Source organism: Alligator mississippiensis, chromosome 3, assembly GCF_030867095.1.
Source record: "Alligator mississippiensis isolate rAllMis1 chromosome 3, rAllMis1, whole genome shotgun sequence".
Lineage (NCBI taxonomy): Eukaryota > Metazoa > Chordata > Crocodylia > Alligatoridae > Alligator > Alligator mississippiensis.
The window spans coordinates 104,166,924-104,189,153 of NC_081826.1; the positions used below are offsets into that span (position 1 = coordinate 104,166,924).

Consider the following 22,230-nt stretch of genomic DNA (forward strand, 5'->3'; position numbering starts at 1 on the left):
TCCAATTGCAGGCCAAATTCTCCCCTTTGTTATACTAACTTTACCCAATAAAACTGCATTGATTTAAATGAGGCAGGAGGAAATGGATGCGTGTGTGCAGACATTAGTTAGGACTTTGCTTAGCAATAACAACTAATTGTGCAAAATGGTGCCTTTGTGTAAGCAGGGTAAAGTTCCTTTCTTGTTTTATCATCTTTGCTTTCATTTCTAAGATGTATTTAAAAATTAATTCTAATAACAGATTTTTGTGCTAGTTTGAAAATGAGTTAATTTGTCACTTTTTCTCTTGTATGCTATCATTGATTAATACATCAAAATATTTAGCAAGGTTTTCTATCTTTAGATAACCATTTTGTTGTTTTTATTTTATAAGTATTCGTTATGTAGTGTCACAATATTAGATTCCCAGTTCCTGCCTTTCATTTGCAGCAAATTTGGTAATTGCCTTTGTATGGGATATAATTTTTTATAGTGAACAAACTTTAGTCCCCCAAATAGTTTAGTCATTTGTTTATAATGGGTGTTTAAATTACAAACTTATTCAGTGCTTACAAAAGATTTTAGAATTCAGTTACACACACCTGTCTCATTTTAGAGCATTTTCTATGGCCTCTTGAAATATTACCTAAGATTCTGTGTATGAGAGTCTTGTTCATATTTTATTCATTTTTCTATCTTCCTTAAGGCATTGTTTGAAATTTGATAAAGAGCAATACATTTATAGCTAGTATTGCTCAGATAAAAAACCTATTTACAATTTTTAAAATCGTTTTAGTATCTAATAGGAATCAGAGTCTAAGGGTTCTGAACCTGAACTTGTAGCATCTTTTGAATCATCAACCTTGAAGTTTCTTCACTACCTTACTGACTTATCCATTAAATAATTCAGTTACAGTGGTCTTGATATTTTATTAGGAACTTAATAAATCTTTCTGCCAGTTTTTAAAAGATGCAAAAATAATTACCTTGTAAGACATAAGGACCAGTTCCTACATGAGAATAAATTGGAGTAGCTTTATTGAATTCTAGGGAATTATATCCCCATACTAGGAAGGATCTGCTTTATTTTATTTTTGTACATGGGTTCTGGCAGTATCTTTCCTTTAAAAATTCCAGGCTATGGACTAACAAGTCACTGCTATAAATATTACTGGAAATTTCACTGTTCCAAAGGAAGGAGCTCTGTTGTCTGCCTGGAAATGATCAATTGATTGTCAGTAGTTGAAGGACCAGAATTTGAAAATCAGTACCTTCTAGATAAAGACTGGTTTATTGAGCACAGATTTCATTTAAAATAGAATGCATTTCTCTAAACAAGTTTCCTACTATACTGGCTTCTTCATACTGTATCCCCTTTTTTCCCTATACCTCTTTGTCCATTAAAACCCTGAGGTGTAGGATTACTTGGTTCTGTTTAAAGTTTTCCATCCAGGATGATTTGCAAAAGGTCAAATGATACAGTGTTTAGAACCCAGAATCATTTGCTTCCCTAATGTAAATGTACATGTAGTTGAAGGATTTTAGATATTTTTATGATTGCTTCCACCTGGAAAGATGTGGACAGTGGAGTACCACAAGGCTTGGTCCTTGGACCTGTGCTGTTCAATGTCTTCATCAGTGACTTAGATGTGGGCATGGAGAGCACACTGTCCAAATTCACAGATGATAACAAATTATGGGCTAAAGTTAACATGCTGGAGGATAGGGAATGAATCCAGGCAGGAGAAATGGACAGAATGAAAAATGGGCAGAATGAAAGAGGATGCAGTTCAACAAAGAGAAGTGCAAAGTGCTGCACCTAGGGAGAAGGAATCGCCAACACACTTAAAGGCTGGGGAGGGACCTGCTCAGCAGCACACTAGTGGAAAGGGATCTCAGGGTCATTGTTGATACCAAGATGAACATGAGTCATCAATGTGATGAAGTGATCAGTAAAGCTAACTGCACTTTATCATGCATTACCAGGTGCATGATGAACAGGTCCAGGGAAGTGATACTTCCCCTCTATGCAGCTCTGGTCAAGCCGTAGTTGGAGTACTATGTCCAGTTTTGGGCACCCTACTTCAAGAGGGATGTGGACAACCTCAAGAGGGTTGAGAGGAGAGCCAATTGTATGGTTAGGGGCCTGCAGGCAAATCCCTACAAGGAGAGCTTGAGGGACCTGGATTTCTTCAGCCTCCGCAAGAGAAGGCTAAGAGATGATCTTGTGGCCACCTAAAATTTCTCAGCAGGGGGCCATGGGTGACTGGTGCCTCCTGAGTCTGTGGGGGTATCAGCGGCCAAGCGCTGACCAGGGCAGGGAGGGTCCCCCAGAGGCACGTCACCAATCCCGGAAGTGCTGATGGCAATACCAGAAGTGCTGCTGGTGCTTCTCTTGGCACCCCCACTCCCCAGTCAGTGAGAGCCAATCTCAGGGGGGGCACGTGCCTCCTCATGCCCCGCCCCCCCACGCATTGCCTCCATTTTGTCTAGGTCAGCAGTTCCCAATCTGTGGTATGGGTACCACCATTGGTATGCAGACAACCTGTCAGTGGTACCTGTTAACAGATTTATTATAATTATTTTATACGACAAAAATTTGCTGGTGGTACTTAAGGTTGTAGCATTTTAAATTGGTGGTGCACAATCTGTCAGAGTTTGAGAACTTCTGTTCTAGGTCACATTAATGATTTCTACAAAGTAGTATTATTTTCCTATTACATTACACTGAAATTAAGAAACTTACCCAAGATTACTCAGGCAGTTTGTAGCAAAGGTGAGTCTAAGGCTCATTAAAAAATAAAAATGCCTAGTTCAATACCTTTAAATATTGTCATTTTCATTGACAGCTGCTCTGTCATCATGTAGTTGGGAAGAGAGTTTGCCTCTAAGGACCAGTTTTTTTGCTTTGACTTTTTGTGAAGACATCTGAAAAAACATCTGGTAGTGTGGCAGATTTTTCCCTATATTTTAGGTTTTTACATTATTCACTGTTTCCCTTACAACTTCCTTTTTCCTGCAGACTCATAAATTTTATTTTGTTTCAAAATAAAATATAAAATATGTAAAAAGAACAAAAAAACAACAGCATTCACTCCTCCAGCTCACGTATGAATAAGTTGTTTTATTGCCAGCCTGAAAAAGCTCCTGCGGTACTTGTTTTCCTTGCAGCTGATGTTCAGTTTAATAAGATACATTTTCCCTTAATCCATGACATCTCACCTTAGCCACTGACCTTCAGTAGAGAGTAGACAAATGTCTCCTGACAGTTTGAGTACGTGAAGTCTCCTGTGTGCCCTTATGCAACAAAATATTCTCAAACAGTTCCAAGACGGTAGATTGCTGGTTTCCCCCTGCCCCCACCCACATTCTCTGTGTATATCCTGGTAACTTAACTCAAGCTGATGTTTTCTCTGCATCTTCAAAATTATTTTCACATTTACAGTGGAAACTAAATTAACCAGATTCTATTTTATATGTGCCTTTAGGAATAAATAATGGTAGAGGTTTCCTTTGCTTTATGCAGGTTCTGTATGTACAAATTCGCTCTTATGCGATGACCCTTTTTATACCAAAAATTCATCATATGCAAGGTAAATTCACTCTTATTCGATCGATACGGTGGAAACCCACAATTGGATGCTTTGTGTGGTGCATTGTGGGAGTGACGCACCAAAATATAGTCTCCTGTGTGGATCCACGTGTTTCTATAGTTGCCATCCCCATTATGGCTTCTAAGCATCCTGCTAGCTTATCTCCTATCACTCTCCCGGGTCCATCAATTAAGCCTTCACCACCCTCTCTTCACACCAGCTAAACATTCACCATCACCCTGTGCTTGTGTGTACTGTCTGATCATGGGTGACTGGTGCCCCCAGCGGCCAGTCAGTGACCAAGGGGAGAGGGGTCCCCCCACAGCAGATCACACCGACCGGGTGGAGGGGTCCCCCCACGGCCGATCACACTGACCCAGAAGTGGCAGTGGTGTGCCACTGGCACTTCTGAGTGGGCACGATTGGCCCCAGAGGAACTGCGGGGATCACTTCTCCTAGCGCCCCCACTCCCCAGCTGTTGCAGTCAAGGGGGACACCAGTGGTTTCGCCTGCCCCCCCTACCCAGGAATGCTGGCTATCAGAGGGTGCACCAGTGCTCTCAGGGGGTTCACGTCCAACCCCATGCACCCCCTAAGCATCGCCACTTCTGATGTTGGTGAGAACCAAAATTGTCTTGTAACAGTGGTAGAAATGGTGGGGAGCCCTGGGCTGCCTGCTCCCCCATCTCTGCATTTGTCCTGGTACTCACTGCTTTGGTGTGGCTTGTACCCCTTTTTTTCCAGGTTTTTTTCCAAGTGACCGTAAGGGAAAATTCTCTACAGTGATTTTAATTCTGCATGCTAAACGATTTGTGCTTTCTACCAAAGGCTTTCAGTAAACATTGGGGGTTTCACACTTGGTATCTTAGTCATAAAATGCAACTTACAGGACTAACGCCCATTAGTGTGATTAATGAGAAACTGTCTAAAAAAAGAGGTTGAATGGCTATGAGATTGAGTGAATCAACTAGGGAGGCATTAATGGGGCAAAACTAAATGGACTGAGACAGAATAATATTGGGATGACAAGTTTACATATAGCTATGCAGAACTGCAAATCTCACTATATATCTGATAGTTCATTGGTCACATTAATTTCTCTACAAAATTTTCTTCATTTTTAGCATATTTTAAGGCTCTCATTTATGACTTCACTGAACTGTCCAATATTGTATTTACTAAAGATTTTAAATATCTAAATTACTCTCTTGGTTGCTGGCTTTCACATGTAACTTAAGTGTCCCACACAAGGACAGTGTCCCACACGGACAGTGCACTTCCAGCTGCCTCACACCATCAGTGCAATTATGTGGCTGCAACCAAAGTGGTTTTTTTCTGTCCTTACTTCCCAAGTCCCAGCAGAAAATAGGTGAGGCTCTGTTCCCCCAGGCACCACCTGGGATAACAAGGAATAATAGCCACAAATTGATTGAGAGCAGGTTCAAGTTTGATATCAGGAGGCATTACTTTATGGTTAGGGCTGCCAGGCTCTGAAATGGGCTCCCAAAGGAGGTGGTGCTCTCCTGTACCTTGCGGGTCTTCAAGCAGAGGTTGGATAGATATTTGGCTGGGGTATTGTGATCCCAGCACTAATTCTTGCCCAGGGCAGGGGTCGGATTTGATGATCTCTTCAGGTCCCTTCCAATCCTAGAAACTATGAAACTATGAAGTTGGTGTCTCAGTCAGCTGCCATGGTCGCCATTTATATAAATGACTGTCTCTACATAGCATTTTGAAATGAACGTTACAAGTTTTAATTCCTTTAACATTTTTGAGACTCACTGAAATATTGTCCAAGAAAAATTCTGCATAAATCCATTTTTCTTTTATTTAATATTTTAAGGCATTTTTTTCCTAATTGGCCTTAATTTTCAACAACATTTTTATATAATGAACATTCTCCGTGCCACATCTTGATTTATTATTTTATTAATGGTGGGGTTTGAATATCACCTTTATATGCAGTAACAAAGTACCTACATAAGTGCATGTCTTAAATCTAAAAATGAAAGGAAATTCTGCTTTGTAAATCTAAGTATATATTCTGCTCCATATCATGCAATTTTGCCTTGAAATTTGAGAGACCACAGAATTAAATATATCCCAACATTTCCAATACATATAGCCTCATAGTTGATGGCTTTTTTCCCCTCTAAAAGTCATTCAGAGTAAAAGTAGCATGCTTAAAAATAAACGGCTATTTGATTTGGCACTATCATCATGGGCAGTTCCCATCCATTGTAAGTGGTGTTTTTTATCTTCTAATCATTCAAAAGCTTCTTGTGACTTTTTGTTTACTTAACTTGTCTAGATACTTTTAAAAAAGTGTTACCCTTCTTTTGGCTTCTTGTCCAGTGTGTTAAAGTGCTTAAATCAAGCAGTGACAGGTGATATGGTAAAGATTGTTAAATTATGAATCAAAATATAGCAAATTATATTTTTCAAGACAAATGCAAGAAAAAATTATGAACTGAACCTTATTGACAAATGGACGTCTAGTTATACAAATATAGCAAATCATAAGAATCAAACGATCCTCTAATTGGCAGCTAGAACATATGCACAAACATACTTTTCAGTGTAATAGATGCAAAGATGTTTGCCAATGCACCTGTTGCTGTATGCTTTGACAAGGGAAGGATCCTCCAAGTTATTATGCCAGTGTGATTCACATTGTAGCAAGGATCCTCCCCTTTACTGGAAGGTCAGTGGTTTCATGAGTTACTGAGGACAGTGAAACCTGCCAAGGTGAAAGTACTTGCAAGTTATCAGTGGACAAAAATAAGGTTTCAATGAACTGTGGTGCTACATGTACTATGTGTAAAATTCATGGGAAAGAACCTCCTCTGATTTAAATTGCCATAGTGATGTTGATTTTAGTAGAGCTCTGCTGCCTTAGACCAGCTGAGAATCTGCCCCATCATTTTTGGACGCTCCCTATCCAGGGAAATAAGTGTTATAACAGTTTTTCAAGCTAATGCTTGTTTTCACCAGGTTTCTTTCTTGTTTTACTTTTTCCTTTCTAGAGCGTTTCAACGTGTATCTTATGCCTACACCAAATTTAGATATCTATGGGGAATGTACAATGCAGATCACACATGAAAACATCTATCTCTGGGATATTCACAATGCCAAGGTCAAGCTGGTCATGTGGCCTCTGAGTTCCCTGAGGAGATATGGACGTGACTCAACGTGGTTCACATTTGAGTCTGGAAGGTAAGAACTAAAGAAGGAGGAATAAAATTATTTTTGACCTATTGCTTGATGATTAGGAGAGAGATTTTTAGCATGGAAACTTTTGACCAATATTTGTTAACAATCGCCTGCTTGTGCCTAGATTTTGAAGATAATATATTTTGTGTAGGATTTTATAAATGTGTACTGATGGATGGAAAAAGACTGTCATTTGTAACAGACGGATACTCCAAGTTAGGCTGGTCCCTCACACACGGGTAAACAAGGATATATATTGGGCATAGTTTCCCATTTTTGTACATTAGTTCTCAAAATTGCTTGATATTCAAATGCACCATAGCGTTCTTAACATTTAAGAGTACTCGCACAGTGTAAATGCTACTTTTCAGTTCTGTGTCCAGCTTTCTTCCATGTGTACATTTTGTAGGGTTGTATTCCAGACAGTAACGGTCACTGAGTTCTCAGATTTTAGTATTAGAAATATAGTTACACTCACAGAAGCTAAGGGGATATGGGTGTGAGTATCTGATGCAGAAAAATTAAGTGCTAGGAAAAAACCCTGTCTTAGATTTGAATATAAATGGAGGGAGGAACAGGAGCTGTGGCTCTGACTTGAGCCTGGAGTTGGAATCAGAGTAGCTGCTGCCCCCTGCACCACTTTGCTCCCACCACTACCCCCACTCTGTTTCCCCCCCCTCCTTCTCTCTAATACTTATCTTCCCATCACAACTCTGCCCCAGGCCAGGGAGCACATGCTGCCTCTGCCCCAACCTGGCCACACAGCAACAGTCCCAATGGTAGCAGCTCTGGCCCCAGCAGTCAGACTGGGGCTAGGGCTGGTGCTTCTGCCCCCAAAACTGCTGTTGTGTGGACAGATGGGGGCAAGAAGCAGTATATGCTCCATACCCCCTTTCCTGAGCTGGAGTGGGGTGGGAACCAGAACTATGACAGGAGAGTAGTGGGGGGAGGATGCAGAAGTGGCAGCATGGGTGACGGTGGTGGGCAGAAAAGCGTGGCACATGGGGGTGGCAGTGCTGAAGGCAAGCAACAGGGTGTGCAGGTACAGCTGGGCATGTGGGGGCAGTAAATGTGGGACAGGTAGTGGAGGGGCAAATAACACAGGGAAAGATACAAGGGGTTCACACACTGAGGGGGGATGAGTAGCAGGACAGAAAGTGGCTGGGAGGTAGATGGAAAAGAGTTCAGGCACCAGGATGGGGCAGGCATGGAGGTGGGGCAGACAGTCAGAGGGCAAGGATTCTCCTACTAACTGCCCCCTACCACTGCTTACCCTGTGGGAGTAGTATGGGGGACAAATATAAGATGATCCTCCAAAATTAGATTCGATACATAAAAATTTATAACAAATTTATAAATTTTCTATGTCAAGAATCTTAAATTCAAAGTTGTCTTGAATTTAGATTAATATGGTAATTACCTCACTGTCACTTCTTTTCCCAGGCCAATTTAAAATATGTCTCGCTCCTCTTTTACTCATATCTCAGCTTCCGTTGTTCCATTTTTCACCCCATGTACTCTGTCTGCTTTTCTCTCCTTGTTACTTGCTTAGTATCTTTCTACTGCTCATTGTGTCCATCAGCCCTTCAGTCCCTATTTTTTATTTTGTCTTTTTACTCTCAGTTCTGTTTTTAATATTCTCCCAAAAGTGACTCCATGCATGCAGAGTCCCAAACTCTACAGAGGGAGCTGTAGAATGTAGGTCTTTGGAATAGTAACATTTAGGGTGGGTGGGAAACAGGAGGTTGTACATATGTATGGTATATATTAAAAGGAATAATAGCATGTTCAGTGTTGTTTGGAGTGGCAGTAAGTAGACCTGCACAGATATAATAAAATTAAAATCCTAAATACTAAGATAGGTAGTGATCAAAAACTCTATGTGGCTTATTTTTTATCATAGTTCGTTGTATTATAGGAAAGAAGGGGTGGAAGGGACTTCACAAAGTCATCTAATCTAGCCCTATACTCAATGCAGGATCATCCTAGACTAAACTGTCTCAGCCAAGTGCCTGTCTAACCTGCTCTTGAAAACTTCCCAAGATGAAAATTCCACATTTTCTCTAGATCATGTGTTCCAATACTTGACCACCCTCATAGTCAAAATTTTCCCCTAATCTCCAAGCTACATTTCTCCTGATGCAGCTTGAAGCCATTGTTCCTAGTCCCATCCCCCATAGCCACAGAGAAAGTCTATCTCCATCCTCTCTCTAATCACCCTTCAGGTAGTTGAAAGCTGTTATCCCTCAGTCTTCTGTTCTCCACATTAAATAATGCTAGTTCTTTCAGCCCATCCTGGGAGTCTTACGTCCCAGGCCCCAGTCATTTGTGTTGCTCTCTGCTGGACTCTATCCAAGCTGTCCATATCCTTCCTTAAGTGTTGACTCATTAACTGGACTCAGCACTCCAAGTGAGGCTTCACCAGTGCTGAATATTGTGGAAGGATCACTTCTCTTGATATGCAAGTGACAGTATGCTGTTGGCTTTTCTCACAACATAAGCACATTATTAGCTCGTATTCAACTTATTGGCTCATATTCAGTGTAACCCCCAGGCCCTTCTCTATAGTACTGCAGCCTAGTCAGTCATTCCCCAGTCTGTATTTGTGCGTGTATTACAAATACAGGACTTGACACTTGTCCTTGTTGAATCTTACTTGATTGATTGCAGACCATTTTTGCAATCTATCCAGGTCATTTTGCATCTTAGCCCTACCCTCCAGAGTATCTGCAACTCGTGTGTTTTCCATGTGGTGTTGTCCACAAATTTACTAAGCATGTACTCAAACCTATCATCTCAACTGGGTACGATGATCCAACCAGTTATGTATACACCTTACGGTACTTTTGTCTATTCTGTATTCCCTTAACTTGTCAACCAGAATGTCATAGTTTCATAGTTGGTAGGGGTAAAAGGGACTTGAGCAGATCATCAAGTCTGACCCCTGCCACGGGCAAGAAAGAATACTGGGGTCAAATGACCCCGGCAAGGTGATTATCTAGCCTCCTTTTGAAGACTCCCAGGGTAGGAGCAAGCACCACTTCCCTTGTAAGTTGGTTCCAGATCCTAGCCACCCTGACTGTGAAGTAGTGCTTCCTGATGTCCAGCCTGAACGTACTCTCAGTCAACTTATGGCCATTATTCCTAGTTACTTCTGGTAGTGCTCAGGGGAACAGGGTTTCTCCCATTCCCCACTGGTCTTCCTTGGTAAATTTATAGACAGCCACCAGATCCCCTCTCAGCCTTCTCTTGTGGAGGCTGAACAAGTTCAGGTCCCATAGCCTCCTCGCATAGGGCCTGCCCTGCTTCCCCCTGATCATGCAAGTGGCCCTCCTTTGGACTCTCTCAATGCTGGCCACATCCCTCCTGAAGTGCAGTGCCCAGAACTGGACACAGTACTCCAACTGCAGCCTGACCAATGTCGCATAGAGGGGGAGGATCACCTCCTTGGACCTGCTCGTGATGCATCTGTGGATGCATGTCAAAGTGCAGTTGGCCTTACTGGCCACATCCTCACATTGGCGGCCCAGTCGCCTAATTTTTGGATGAGAATGGGGTGAGAGACAGTGTCGAAGGCCTTCCTAAAGTCCAGAAAGACTACATCCACCGCGATACCCGTGTCCAAGGATGTTGTGACCTGGTTGTAGAAGGCAACAAGGTTGGTCTGACAGGACCTTCCCCTAATGAACCTATGTTGGTTGCCCCTAAGCATAATCTCCCCTGCTGGTTCCTCACAGATGTGTTTTTGGATAATTTTCTCGACCTGGTGCTGGCTACTGGGGAGGACCTAGTCGGCGACCTAGTGATCGATGGGAAGCTGGGTGACAGTGACCACGAGCTGATCACCTTCACCATCCGCCGAAAAGCTGGCAAGTCAGTCAGCAACACGCAAGTCCTTGACTTCAGGAAAGCCGACTTTGACAAGCTCAGGAGGCTTGTCAGTGAGGCCCTAAGGGACTGTGACCGCAGGGAGAGGGGAGTTCAAGAAGAGTGGTTGCTCCTCAAGGGAGCGATCCTCAATGCACAAACTAAGTCTATTCCATCTCGGAGGAAAGGCAGCAAGAGGGCATAGCAGCCCCCCTGGCTCTCCAGGGACCTAGCAGACCTCCTGAGGCTAAGAAGAAAGGCCTACAAAGGATGGAGGATGGGAGTCACCTCCAAGGAGGATTATTCTGCACTGGTCCGGTCCTGTAGGGAGCAGACCAGGAAAGCCAAGGCTGCAACTGAACTCCAGCTAGCTTTGAGCATCAAGGACAATAAAAAGTCCTTTTTCAGATATGTGGGGAGCCGGAGGAAAAGCAGGGGCAACGTTGGACCCCTGCTGAACCAGATGGGGCAACTGACAACTGACGCCCAGGAAAAAGCCAACCTATTAAATAGGTACTTTGCGTCGGTCTTTCATCAGCCCCATGGGACGCCCGTGCCTGCTACAGGGCCGGGAAGTCCGGGTGAGGGTGATCCCCTGCCCCCCATTAATGCTGACTTTGTGAAGGAACATCTTGAGAAGCTGGATACCTTCAAGTCAGCCGGCCCTGACAATCTTCACCCCAGGGTACTCAAGGAGCTGGCGAGCATCATAGCCCAGCCTCTAGCGCGGATCTTTGAAAACTCTTGGCGCTCTGGTGTAGTGCCCGAAGACTGGAAGAAGGCCAACGTGGTGCCTATCTTCAAGAAAGAGAGGAAAGTGGATCCGGCTAACTATAGACCCATCAGCCTGACTTCTATCCCGGGGAAGATCTTAGAAAAGTTTATTAAGGAGGCCATCCTTAATGGACTGGCCGACGCCAACATCTTAAGGGATAGCCAGCACGGGTTTGTTGCGGGTAGGTCTTGCTTGGCCAATCTCATTTCCTTCTACGACCAGGTGACCTATCACCTGGACAAGGGAGATGAGATTAATGTCATATATCTTGACTTCAAAAAAGCCTTCGATCTGGTGTCCCATGATCGTCTCTTGGAGAAACTGGCCAATTGTCACCTTGGGTCCCCCACGATCCACTGGCTGGAAAATTGGCTCCGGGGTCGGACCCAGAGGGTAGTAATTGATGGAAGTCACTCATCGTGGTGTCCTGTGACCAGTGGGGTCCCCCAGGGCTCTGTCCTCGGACCCATACTGTTCAACATCTTCATTAACGATGTGGACACTGGAGTCAGAAGCGGACTGGCCAAGTTCTCCGATGACACCAAACTTTGGGGCAAAGCATCCACGCCAGAAGACAGGCGGGTGATCCAGGCTGACCTGGACAGGCTCAGCAAGTGGGCGGATGAGAATCTGATGGTGTTCAACGCCGATAAATGCAAGGTTCTCCACCTTGGGAAGAAAAAACCCGCAGCATCCTTATAGGCTCGGCAGTGCTATGTTGGTTAGCACTGTGGAAGAAAGAGACTTGGGGGTCATCACTGACCACAAGATGAACATGAGCCTGCAATGCGATGCTGCGGCTAGTAAAGCGACCAAAACGCTGGCTTGCATCCATAGATGCTTCTCAAGCAAATCCCGGGACGTCATTCTCCCCCTGTACTCGGCCTTAGTGAGGCCGCAGCTGGAGTACTGCGTCCAGTTTTGGGCTCCACAATTCAAAAAGGATGTGGAGAAGCTTGAGAGAGTCCAGAGAAGAGCCACGCGCATGATCAGGGGTCAGGGAAGCAGACCCTACGATGACAGGCTGAGAGCCCTGGGGCTCTTTAGCCTGGAAAAGCGCAGGCTCAGAGGTGATCTGATGGCCACCTACAAGTTTATCAGGGATGATCACCAGTATCTAGGGGAACGTTTGTTCACCAGAGCGCCCCAAGGGATGACGAGGACGAATGGTCACAAACTACTACAAGATCGTTTCAGGCTGGACATAAGGAAGAATTTCTTTACTGTCCGAGCCCCCAAGGTCTGGAACAGCCTGCCGCTGGAGGTTGTTCAAGCGCCTTCATTGAACACCTTCAAGATGAAACTGGATGCTTATCTTGCTGGGATCCTATGACCCCAGCTGACGTCCTGCCTTTGGGCGGGGGGCTGGACTCGATGATCTTCCGAGGTCCCTTCCAGCCCTAATGTCTATGAAATCTATGAAATCTATGAAAGAGCTTCCTCAGGACCGAGATAAGACTAACAGGTCTATAGTTTCCTGGGTCCTCCTCCCTCCCTTTTTTTTGAAAATGGGGACCACGTTGGCCCTTTTCCAGTCCTCTGGCACCTTGCCAGAGCACCATGAGCGCTCATAGAACTGTGCCAGGGTCCCGCAATGGCCTCTGCCAATTCCCTCAGCACATATCATGAGAGAGTATCCAAGGGCCTACTAAAATCAAGTCCTGCCATTCCTCACATCTTTATGTATCAGGATTGATTTCAGAGAGCTGGAGAATGCTACTTCTTTTCCTTGATGTCTTCACCATTGAGAAAATGAATGGAATATTTATAACATAATTTTCTGAAAACCTACAATTACTAACCAGTAATTTGGTTACAATTCCAGTGGATCAATATGTGGAGAGTAATGCAAATGCAGGTTTTGTAAAACTTTTCTGCTCCAAATCTTGTATAGGCTAACAAGACCATTCCTGAATTAGAATTGTTACCCAAACAGCATAGTGATAGCAATTTTTTCAGAAGTTATATTTAAAGTTAAGAAAGATTAAGAATGAAAGGGTCAGAAAAGTCAGCAAACACAGGGTAAATAGCAATTATGAATAAAGCAGAGCAAGGTTATTTATTGTCTTGGTGAATGCTGGTTAGCTGGATAGTTGGCAGTTCTGGGGCAGGTCTCTCTCTTTTTCAAACATAAGCTTGTGGTAAAAAATGAAATTTCTATATAAGAGTAAAATTTGTTTTTGAACCCTTGACGTGTATAATCAGTATTTACAACTTTAGAATGTATACATATATCCAGTAAGAAGCAATAAATCTACCAGTTTTCCCACGTAAGTCTACTATTATAATTCAAAATGTGTCTACAAATCAGATTATAACTCAGATGATATTCCTATTTTCCACTCTTCTTATAATACATGGAACATCAAGACTGATGAAAAGTGGATTGCTTTTCTTTGTTTTGGTATTGTTGAGTTACTTCTCTCTTTATCTGTTACACATATTTTCTTTCCTCTGATCTCTCCCTTGTTCATTTGAGAGTTCTTGACTTCTTGAGAGTTATTTATCTGTTTTGATACTATTTATATGGCGATTTACATAGGAAAAATTAAACTAAACTATAAGGCCCCACAAATCAGGATCACAAGGCAATGCAACACTAATGTACATTAAAAAAATTATCCTTGGCTTTATTTTATATTCATTATCTCCCACATCTCCCTGAACATGATTATTGCCCATTCCTTTGATCTCTTCATCTTGTAATACAGCAGATTCCTGATGCGTTGTCTCTTATAACAAATTAAAAGCTGATCTGTGTTTTGAAAGGAGGTACACATCTGAGGCTTAAATGTGGATAATTGCTTTATATAAAATACTTTTGTATTTTGTAATAAATATTTTTATTGAGCATTATCAGCTATGCAGTGAAGAAACGTGTTTGATCTGCATTAATGTTAAGGGTTCTTTTTATATTTTATTTATTTACAGGTACAATTCTGTAAGTACTTTGCTTCACAAGAATTCCCATGGAAATGGACAGGGCTACTCACTGAGACAGAAGCTATTCATAGTAAATATGGGAAACAAAATTAGGTCTTCAGTCATTATATTTTACAAATATGTAATACCCTTATATCTATATGTAGGACCCTACTGAATTCATGGCAGAAGTGGGCTGCACTGCATCTCCTTTAATCTTGCAGGTTACTTTGTGCACCCTCTTGCCGCTGACTGGTGGAGGGGCCCCACTTGCAGCTCGCTCCTGATTGATGGGGAAGTAAAAACTGCAGTTTTAAACATGGCTCTGTTTTTGCCTCCTGCCACTAATTGGCCAAGGCGGCCTGGTGACCCCACTGCTTGCTGCTGATCATATATAAGTCCATGGTTTTTGCCTTCTGGACAATCAGAAGCAAGCAGTGAACAGCAGGGCCACTAGGGACTCACCGCCAATCAGCAGTGGCAGGGTGTGGTATGGTGAAAAGGCCAAGATTAAAGGAGCTGCTGTACAGCACACTTCAGGCATAATGTAGGTAAATCCCTAGTTATGCATGTTCAGGGGGGCTAAATCAAGCAAAAAATTGCAGCTCTGATCCAAGTTAAGGTCACCTGTGGAAGTGAACCAACTTAGACTGAGAATGGGATAACTCAATATATCAGATGCCTGTATGCGCACCCTGGGGCTGGGAAAACCCAGCCACTTGCCCCAGCCCTAGGGCTATGCTCTTCCTACCCTCCCAACCCTGACCATGCAATTTTTAGTAACTCAATCCCCCCTCCCCCAGCTGAAAAATAGACCCATGTCCTGGGACATTGATTCTGGTTTTCCCATGTGGCTTCTGGAACTGGCAAATGCCTGTACAGGCTTAAAGTAAACTGTGTTGACATAAACAAAGTACAGTGACTGACTGTATGAATCTAGGGTTGATAGGAAACATAATGGCAAGAAAGTAACAAGACAGGTCCAGGTAAAACATCTCCAGGTAAAAAGTTTGTACAGGATAGTAAAAAAACAATCCAGAAGCTATTAGCTGGGAAGATGGTACTTCCAACTTCCAGCCAAAGTTTATAAGACTTTTTTATTTTTTAACCAAAGTCAGGATCCAAAAGGTCAAAATGATACTAATATTCTTTTTAAAAAATATATTCCATAAAGAAAGGTGAGAGACAATTGCCAGAGACTTATTTTCAGAAATATAAACTAATACAGACACCTTTTCTCTATTGGGAAGCTGAGCCTTTCCTGAATTTCTGAGAGAAGCTGCGAATGTATATAGGCTACTTGTTGTATTAAAAACCTTTCCTCACATGTTTTGCTGTATTCTGAAGGTTAGGAAAAAATAATATTTAATGTTTAGAAAGCTGCCTTGTCCCCTCTATTAGTCACTGGTCACAAGTACCCTAAGGAAAGATTTATGTGAGCTGATGTCAGTTGGACCGGCTGAGAAATTACAGTTGGTTCAGAGTGCTGTAGCCAAAGGCCCATTTTTAAGAGTGGGAAAATTGCAGGGTATCATGCCAGAAGAGTTCAAGGAAAGAGAGCCACTGCTTGAGGAGAGGGAGACCACTCAGAGAGCAAAGCAAATTTGGAGATGCTGCTAGTTCTGTAATCATAACACAGACATGTTCCTAAATATATTTTTTCTACTTTGTAGACTAGCAGATATTGGTATTTGAAGGAAATTCAAGTGTGTCCAAGTACCTTTATGCTACACAGACAGAGCCAGTAAAATATAAAACTCTTCTTTCCTTTCTCTTTGCTTGAAATAAAATAGTAATTAAATGTGATGTTCTCAGGCACTTTTAAAGCCACTTTTTAGGCATAGAATCCATTTCCAGGGCTGAGAAAATTTTAAGTTCAAGGGTTATGAATGCTGACTTTGGAATAAATGCTGAACCACATTTCTTTGAATTTTCTTTCCTTTTACTTGACCTAAGGTTGATGTATTAATTTTCTCTATAGAGGATACCCAGATGCCAAGGTTATGTGAAGCAGAAAGTTCAGTGTTTGCTTCCAGCAGTACATCTGACTGATATCTTTTTTTTGTCTGTCATTCTTTTGCAGGCAAGTTTTGGAGTAAGAGTGAAATGTCACAGTCAATTAACCTGTACCCAGGGGAGGGGGCAGTGAAGGAAACACCCAGAGTTTTTGCCATGTGGTTAGAAAGCATCTTTTTTCTAATACGTCTAATACCTCTCGGAGAGTTGTTGGTTGAGTGAATTAAAACTATTAATATGGACTCTGTTTACAGTGGTTTACATGAGTTTAAGTCTTAAATATTTTTAAAATCTGAGAATATCTATTTAAGCATGCAAAAACAAGGTGTGAATAAGGAGTTTGTTGCCTATTTTTGTTCTGATTTTATCATTAATCATATTATAAACTGTTTTTAAACTGTGAAAACAGATAGCACGATATCTGCTCTGAGGATAATATTTATGATAGCCATCTTGCCAAATTGAAAACTTCCTTCACCCAGCAGTGACACTCAAGTAGAGAAATATGGCACATCTTTGGAAGAACTACCCACATACCCTGCAGCAACCTGCAGTACAATAGAAAAGCTCCTACTGACTGCACAGCCTTGGTTGTCACCTACCATCCCACACTTGAACCAAGAAAAAGGATCAACAAACTACTACAGCCTATACTTAAAAAGGACCAGACCTTGGGAGAAATAATGTGAATTCCCCTGCTCCTGGCCTTCAGACAGCACACTTATCTTGCCCAATTCATCTTCAGAAGTAAACTCACTGCTGATCAACAGGCACTTAATTCCTTAACAATAAATACAAGACCTGCCAACTCATCTCTACTGCCCCAACAACCAACACTGCCCATAATGAAACCATCATGAATCCATGGGTCATACACAAGCCTGTCCCAGAATATAGTATACCTCATCTGGTACCCTATGAAAACTATGTGGATGAAACCAGATTAAAAAGTACTCAGCAGAATGAATGGTCGCCAACAAAAGATAAAGGACCGAGATAGTTACTAGAACATGGGTAGAACATTCTTCACAGAAAAATCACTCCCTGGATAATATCACTGTTCTTTTGCTCAAAGGAAATTCACCAAACCTCTTTTAAAAGATGAGCCTGGGAGCAAATTTCATTAGACTATTGGACAGTAAGTACCAGGGACTCAACATAGACAATGACTTCATGGTCCATTATAATCTATCTGATACTTGCTAGTCACTGCACTTCACAGGTGATAAGTACCCTTCTAAGAAAATCAGATCATAAAAAGTGCTGCACTGGGTCAGACCAGCGTCCTGTCTTTGACAGAGGCAGAAATCAGTGCTTAGAGGAAGGTCATTAAAACAGATATACAGTATCTAGAGTATCTAGCCTTTAGTTATTATTCTCGCTAGCATTTACCATTATTGATTTAGAGATGCTAAAGGAAATATGTCCAACCATTCTGTTTGACAGCTATTGATATATTTATCATCCATAAATTTGTCTAATCCTCTAAACCTGCCTACGCTATCTGCTAGCTGTTGTGGCAGTGAATTCCACAAGTTAACGCCTTCTCCTTTCCAAACTGAGAAGTCCTTACCTTTTTAGTCTCTCCTGGTTTGGCAACTGCTCTGTACCCCTGATCATTTTTGATTTCCCTTCTTTGTGCCTTTTCCAATTCTAATGCATCATTTTTGAGATATAGAAACTAGAACTGCACACGGTATTCAAGATTTGGGTGCATCATGGATTTGTATCATGCCATGATGATGTTCTCTGTTTTGTTTTCAATTCCCTTTTTAATGATAGCCAATATTTTATTTACTTTTTTGGTCACTACTGCACTTTGAGATGACAATTTTAGAGAACTCTCTGTAATAACTGCAAGGTCATTTCCAGTGGAGAAGCTTTCAGGAGCTGGAGAGACTGAAAAGAGAACAGCTGAGTAGCTTTGGGTTGCTCAGGACTGCATGAGCTGGATTGTGGATGGAAGGGCTGCTTAACCCCTTTGGAGAAGGAGAGCCACTGGCTTACTGAAGAGACTGTCTGCTGTGCTGCTTGGAAATGTGGGTTGCACTGGCTTATCTCAAGAGGGGGTGAAGTCCTTCTCCCCAGAGCAGAACTGAAAGCTAGCTCTGTGAGCCAGGGCCACAGAGAACCAGGAGGGGTGAGGGACTGAAAGGCTGGGATCTCCAAGTGGGAAGGACCTCAGGCTCACTCCGTTTTAAAAGCCAAACCTGGGCTGGCTTCTGGGGGTGTTCTTCAAGACCAAACAAGGCATATAGCAGTCCCAAGCAAGCATTCCCCTGGGAGGGCACTCCATGACATTTAATTGGATTTTCAACCAACTAACTTAAACTGGAGTAAGTTTCATTTTATTAATCTGGTTGATTTAATTGTATTTAATCATGCTTATCCCTAGACTCTCAGACTTGTCTCCAGAAATAACCACCAAAAATGTATTTATATCCATTTTTGATGGAAGAGATTGAAATGACGCAATCAAATGTGCCAAATGTGGGGGAGACTGGACATAAAAATAGCATTTGGGTTTTACAGGCCAGGTGCAGACATTGTACTTTTACCAGTATAAATGAATGGAAACTGATCTATACCTGTAACACCCATGGGCCAGATCAGACCTACAGTGGACTAGATTTCTCAGCAGCCCCTGCCCGCATTGCTGCGGCCAGTTTTCATAGAGACCCCAGAAGTGGCAGCACCATCTTGACAGTGCAGGACCAGGGTTTTCCTGGAGAAGGCCCCAGCCGTACTGGTAGAGCAGGCAGCTAGGCAAGGAGTTGTTTCAGGGCTGGGATCTTGCAGCACTGACAGCGTGGTCCAGAGCTGAGACAGATGCAATTTGCTGCCCGCATGCCCTGGGCAGGGGTGTGCAGATTGCAGCTCTGCCCCATCTCCAGACCGTGCCGTCACTGCTGCAAGATCCCAGTCCTGGAGCAGCTCCCCACCCAGCCACATGCCCTGCCAGCGCTGCTGGGGTGGGTCTCCATGGTAACTCCAAAAGGCAGATGCGTGTTACTGATCTAAACTATGCCACTCACATAAAACCATGTCACTTCTTAGATTGATTCCGGCTTGGGCTTTTTGGATCTCTGTACCTACGCATAATCTGCCTCTTTCTGTCCCAGAAGCCACCTCCTCACAGTTGTTATCCTTGCCCACTTAGTCATTGTTAAAATGTCTTCTCAGACTTGTTCTTAACCATTTGAAAGAGTGATGCCTCAGCAACTTTTCTTTATACTCAAATCTACTGTCTAATTCTTGCTTCTGTTATAAAGGATTCGCTAAGATATCTTTTAAACCATGTCTTTCTTTAACTGTGGGTTTTCTGAAGGTCAAGAATAATTATTTTCCCTCATCTAGATTTGAAGATATGTGTAAGTAGTGGCTATGTTTCCCGTAAGTTATTTTCCCCCAAAATTACACTGGCAGGTTTTTTTTTCAGAGAATAGCACAATTACTATATCAGCAAAAATTTACTCTTGAACTCTTGCAAGTAGGTAGCCTTAGTGACCTTGTTCATGTAGATAAATACCCAATAGCGTGTGTATGTATATGTGTATGTATGTATGTATAGAGAGAGAGAGAGAGAGAGAGAGAGAGGCAAGTTTTATACCAGTGGTGTTCAATTCATCACTTGTTCTGGTGTGCAGGCCCAGTCCAGTCTGTGGAGCTGGTCAGTGGTCCCAGTCTGGTGTGTAGGGTTGGCCTGTGGGGTCAGATATTTTGTGATAGGACAAGTAGTGGCAGCATCCGCTGTCATGGCTCCAAGAGCTGTGGCAATGAATGTTGCCACCATTCCTGCTGCCAAATTTCTAGACGTGGGGAGACCTGAAAACCAGATTTTGGTTACCCATGTTTTATATCTTTCTTGGAAAATGTTCTCTCACAGTTTCTACTCATACATATCAACCTCTCATACTTATAAGTCTTAATGCCTTTTGGAGAATTTTGTATTTTTAGTTTGCTAATTTTCCTATTTCACAGCTTAAACTAGCTAATGACTTTTGGAAGTTTAGAAAGCCCTACCAAAGTCATTTTCCTATGATTGTCAGCTAAGGAGGTTTTCCCCTGCCTTTAAAATGTCTGAAATTAGTTATTGTCAAGACAGGATACTGGACTCTAGGGACAAGTAATCTGATGCAATATGGCAGTTTTGGTTTGATACTAATGTTGATAGATTTTATGTAAATATTTTATATTAATATAAAAACTTCCGATTAAAAATATGAGACTAAATACCTTTCAGTGGAAATTGTGTCTCTGTTGTCATCAGTGTTTCTAAATCATGAATTTATTAAAGAGTGCTAGTTTTGCTACTGAACTAGGAGGAATTCTACTGTTACCGCTGTACAGTTTTGAAAATTGGCCATTCGTGCCCGTGCTTTCTCTCTCTGAGCTGCTCTCCAATTGATTACAGAAGTCTCATCAAGCTTACTTAGCTTGATTATGAAGTTGCATACTTTTGTCAAATTATGTTTGAAATAACTATATCAGTTAGTGCTTTACCTCCAATTTTACAAAGTATTACAATTTTCTTAGCAGTGATGCAAATCTCACTGATCTGTAACTTTCAGAATGAGAAGTGCACCATTCTGTAACAATCTCCTTACATGTTTTCTTAGTGTTAAGTGTCATTTTGCCCCTACATTTTTTTTGTGATGAGAAGTATTCTGCATAAAGAAAAAGGTGAGCAGCAGTTGGATAGTGGAACATCAAAAATATCTCAGTGTCCAGTTTTGAGAGAATGATCGTACAGTGTTATAATTATATGTATGTTGGCATACTGTTGAAGAGAGTCAGAAATAGAATTCTCAGTACAACTAGATATAGAATAAAGTGACAGAGCTGTAATATAGCAGCACAAACAAATATATTTGTTTCCCCTTTTTTGTGTCTGATTATCCATGGGAGCCTAATGTGACAGTACCGAATGGGAGCAAACTAGCATAATGATAGTGCAAACAAGTAATGTAAATACACTCCCTGTCCCAAGGAAAAGCATCTAAAATTTAGAAAATACATAGCAGATTAATAAATAGACACGTAGGGGGAAAATTGACTGAAAGTTTAAAATAACATTGCAAACAGACCTTTTTATTAGATGTTAAAGTGATCTCTGCAGCAACACTTGGCTACCACGCTAACAAGATGCCAGATATTAATTATTTGTAGATATTCTTTGTGATCTTTTTTGTTGTGGACAGTGGGTTCTAAATATGGTATATGGTTAGGTGTAAGAAGTTTATGTGGAGACAGGGAAAGAAACAGATTTTCTACAGAGCATAACGTTCCCATCCTTCTTACCCACAAGTAAATTGATTCTTTTGACTCTTGTCTATCCATTTTAATTCTGTGAATCTAACAAGGCATTGTCTCTCCCTTGTATCTTCCCTGATATTTTACCTTTGTTTAGATTCCTTCCAGCATTCAGTCTCTGTATCAAACCTCCCAACAGACAATTCCAATTATCCTTCTTTGTTCCACTTAAAAAAACAATCATGTTAGAAAAACAAAGCTGATCCCAGAAGAATTTCTTCCAAGCAGAGACTCTAGAAAAAACAAAATAGAACCTTTCCCAATATTTCAGACCTTCCAGGTGTTATAAAATTAAATATCACTGAATCTGCATGTCACTGTTAGATGGCCAATTTCTGTCAAATTTCTGAGAGATTCCTTCAGTTTCTAATAAAAGCTTACAATAGGCAGAATAAGGTGGAATATACATCAAACCTGTTGAAAGTCTCTGAGTCTATGGGATCTAGCATACCTGTGTCCATGCTTTATTGATATTTCTCATGTTAAGAGATGTAGTTGGAAGATTCTATTTATGTTATCTAGTGGAAGAACTATAATCTCCTTACCACAAATA

The 22,230-nt window shown here is 41.8% G+C and overlaps 1 protein-coding gene across 1 annotated transcript in view; it reads left to right on the forward strand.

Annotated features, from left to right (window-relative positions):
• The window catches only part of DOK6 (docking protein 6), a 491,572-nt gene that overhangs the window by 299,556 nt on the left and 169,786 nt on the right, over positions 1–22,230 (forward strand). Inside the window, exon 5 of the mRNA XM_014606729.3 lies at positions 6,598–6,787. Within this exon, the coding sequence (XP_014462215.1) occupies positions 6,598–6,787 (190 nt within the window). The remainder of the gene's footprint in view (positions 1–6,597; positions 6,788–22,230) is intronic.